The 3,836-nt window shown below is 38.6% G+C and overlaps 1 protein-coding gene across 1 annotated transcript; it reads right to left on the minus strand.

Annotated features, from left to right (window-relative positions):
* Nucleotides 1-784: 784 nt before the first annotated feature.
* LOC140829072 (eukaryotic translation initiation factor 3 subunit D-like) lies at nucleotides 785-2,782 on the minus strand. The gene has a single exon (XM_073192048.1). The coding sequence runs from the start codon at nucleotides 2,672-2,674 to the stop codon at nucleotides 929-931; it is 1,746 nt and encodes a 581-aa protein (XP_073048149.1). The 5' UTR covers nucleotides 2,675-2,782; the 3' UTR covers nucleotides 785-928.
* Nucleotides 2,783-3,836: the final 1,054 nt, after the last annotated feature.

Consider the following 3,836-nt stretch of genomic DNA (forward strand, 5'->3'; position numbering starts at 1 on the left):
ACCACAATACAAGGGCGAAGTTTTTGGAATTTAAAGGCTTTCGGGGAACCAGAAGGTTAAAGGAATCGAGGCCACCTATGTTTTATTCCCTATATGAGATGATGAATTTTTTTAAAAAAAATAAATCATTTTGTAGAGATAAAATTATTTAAACCTCGAGAACATAGAGACGGTTGCTGGTAAATTTCCGAAGGAAGGAGATAAAGTCCCATAAGCATGCTGAAACTTCGAATTCTTGTTGGGTTTTTTAATTTCTGCCTTTTTTTTGAAAGCTATTGGATATTCTCAGACATTTGATACATCGTTTCTATAAAAATGACACACAATAATTGGACACTCAATGAACCAACAATCATTATATGCAAGAATATCGACATGCTCCAGTAGTGTTCTTCAAGGAAATTTATGTGCACGCCAACACTGCGTAATAAGTCGAACATGTAGCGATAGTTGGAACAAAAATTCAATAACCATAGCAAATGACTGCTAAGTTTAATGAATTACTCAAATTGAGAAAAAACTACTGATGAAAAATACGGGAAAAAAACTAAACACCATACTCATCACAGTTGTAACAACTTGAGAGATTAAGATAAAATTTAAAACCATACCATTTTTTGGAGAAAATGTCAAAATATAAAGATTATATGACCATAGAGATCGCATGATAATGTTACGCGCTATCAATATTTCAGCTCGGTATCGACATTGTATCAAAACTTCAAACATAGAACAGGAGAAATACTATTGCAAAACACATAGAATTATACCGAAAAAACTAATCAAGGCAAGTCTCCAATTGTTGCCTAAAGGAACAACCCGTTTAAAGGAACAACCAACAAGTAAAACTTCCACCACAATAAAGTATTTCGCTTTCGATAATTAAAAATTTGAAATAAAGCTATCACAAGAAACTGATCATTACCACTTAAGCAGCTTCATTGCCGCCAATCGGCTCATCTTCCACATCATTTGTGGTAGCAATGGCATCCCCTCCATCTGCACTCTCGCTCGGAGGCTGAACCTGTTCTTCCTCTGGCAGTGGCTCCTCCACATATTCATTATCAAAAGCATCCTGTGGGACGTCATAAATTCTCACCTGAGGCTTAGACGGATCCTTAACCAGTACATACTTGCCCTCCTTCAACTTCATACACAAGTCTACGATACTCTTCACAATACCCCACATATTCGAAGTATTCAAATTAATCTGCGCCCCAAACTCCCGAGGTTTGTAACCTACAACCGCCAATATTACATGGTTAAAGTGATCCCTTGGGTGAACCCTCGACACATAACCAAGTTTCATCATATCAGCACCAGCCAATAGAGCCTGTGCAGTCCACTTTGCCATCTTATTTGCATTGTTCTTTAACTCAGTAGCCAACACTGCACCTCTCTGCGTCTCCAGCTTCTGCCTCCAGTCTACACCTGAATACTTAGGATCAAACTCATTTAATGCATTAAGGGTCAAAAACGACCTCTGGTTATTCGTATCCACCACACTATGCACTTCACACCTGGAAACAAGATACATATCATCATCCAGTTTCCACCTCCTGTACCTATAGGCAACTGATGCCACCTCTTCCCCTTCATTGGCAAATGGGTTTGGCTCCTCAAAAGTCACCTTGCTCCCGTTCCTAACCAAAACCTGCTGCGAAAAATTCTGATTAATAAAGGCAGCCTCCAGACTCAACGACTGCATCGAATTAATGTCCTCCTTTGCATCAGGCAAGGATTCCTGGGACGTCTCGTGCACAGAAAGCAAATCCAACTGAGACCCATCACGCTTATCGAAGAACAACTTGTTCCCAACACGCTGAATCACGATATCCCAGGAGTAAACTGACCTGGTGGCGCACATGAGAGTCGATAAAATAGTATCGGTCGCAAAAACTGTTGCTTTGTCCTCATTAGCCAGTCGGCGAATTACAGGATCATCAGTAGTAGTAACTCTGAAGAAATTCCTGCTCTTGAAGCGCTCTAATGCACGACAGTTCTTTGGGGTAATCCGATCATAAGACCTATCGTAAAATTCAAGGCCACCGCAAATCAACAAGTCCTCAGGTTCGGGTACCGAAAAGGAGAGCTTCGAAAAAGTGGAGAACGGGATTTGGTCGAGCATATTCCATTCGGGCTGAATATCCACCGAGGATTTGAAAGCGGAAGACTCGCGACGCTGCGGCATCTGCGAGCGATTAAGATAGTACAATCTGTCGCGGCGCCCCCTCTCTTTTTCGGCATCGCGTTTACGAGATTCAGCTTCCTCATCGCGGCGCTGAGGGAGCTGCGAACGGTTGTTGTGATGGGGATTGAACCTCCAACGAGGGTTGAACTTGGGCCGATTAGGGTTGTGGTGATGTGACTTGGCGGAAGTGTCGACGAGACGGAAAGATGAGTCCTCATCGGCAGCGAGAGTCGCAAAGGAGTCGTCGCCGGAGAAGTCGAAAGCGGATTCAGAGATGTGCTGTCCTTGCTTTGATCCAGGTCGACCCATATTTGATACATTCCGGGTCCAATCAGCTATCCGTCCCAGCTTATCGGAGCGGGAGAACGGGGCGAACGGCACGTTTGAGGGTTGGTTAGGGACCAATATCGCGGAGGCGGAGGAATCTGGCGGACCCCAACCGTCGGAATTGAACGGCACAGACCCAAGTTCGAACCCGACCATTGTTAAAAACCTGGGCAATTTCTCTAGAGTTGATAATAGCAAATTGAGGTAGGAGATTCAAGGCCTAGCGCCGCCGTTGGTTCTGTCCGGAATGACCGTTTTGAGGGGTTAAAAACCCTAGTCGCTCAAATAATATTTGGTGCCTAACGTGGGCCTCAAGCCTTACAAGAAAGCCCATTAGGAGGGCTATAAGTCCATTTTGATATGGGCTGTAAAAGATTTTGAAGAATAGACGAAATTATAATTAATAATTAATCATATAAATAAAGCAACCCGAATCGTGGTTAAATTTTAAAAATAACATCTGTATTTACTTGCTCACAATTTGCGTGTATAAACTAAAAATTATTTGAATTTAAAGAAATAAAATTTAATCACTAGTTTGTCGAGAAAAAAACTCTGCTTTAAATTTTTTACTGAAAAAATTTCTCATATTAATCGAACATATTTTGAGAATAATTATTTTCCATAATAGTAGTTTAAAATGATTATAACCTAATGATATTTGAGTAAATCTATTGTGAAACGATATTATAAATTTATATGTGTGATATGGGTTGAGTAAATCTCTTGTAAATCTCTCATGATATTTGAGTAAATCTCTTGTAATGATATAACCTAATGATATTTGAGTAAATCTCTTGTAAATATCTCTTTTTTTAGTGAACTAAAATTGGTACATTTGTTCAATTTGAAAATCACAAAAATTCATGTGAGACGGTTTCATTAGTCAATTTCGTGAGACATATATTCTATTTGGGTCACCAATAAAAATTTATTATTTTTTATGTCAAAATACTTTTATTATAAACATGAATATGGTTGACTCGTCTCATAAATATTAAAGATTTGTGATACCGTTTAACAAAAAAAATACTCCGTAAAAATAAGAAACTACAAAAATTTCATCATGTATAATTTATTCTCAAAGTTGTAGTAAAATTTACATACAAAATACTTCTATCTTTTGTGTGGGTAAAATTTGTTTTGATGTCTTTTTAATTTTCTTTTTTTAATCACTAAATAGAACTTCATCCAATTAAATCAATAACTCGCACATAAACACAGATATTTCAGACTTGAATAAATCAAATTCCTAATAAAAAAAACTTGAATCAAGGGGTCAATTAGACTAACAATTTTAGATTGACGAGGATTTCAA

This window comes from Primulina eburnea, chromosome 4 (assembly GCF_022965805.1).
Source record: "Primulina eburnea isolate SZY01 chromosome 4, ASM2296580v1, whole genome shotgun sequence".
Lineage (NCBI taxonomy): Eukaryota > Viridiplantae > Streptophyta > Magnoliopsida > Lamiales > Gesneriaceae > Primulina > Primulina eburnea.

Excerpts from the sequence above, each read along its gene's own strand:
- LOC140829072 (XM_073192048.1), bottom strand. The coding sequence starts at position 2,674 with ATGGTCGGGTTCGAACTTGGGTCTGTGCCGTTCAATTCCGACGGTTGG.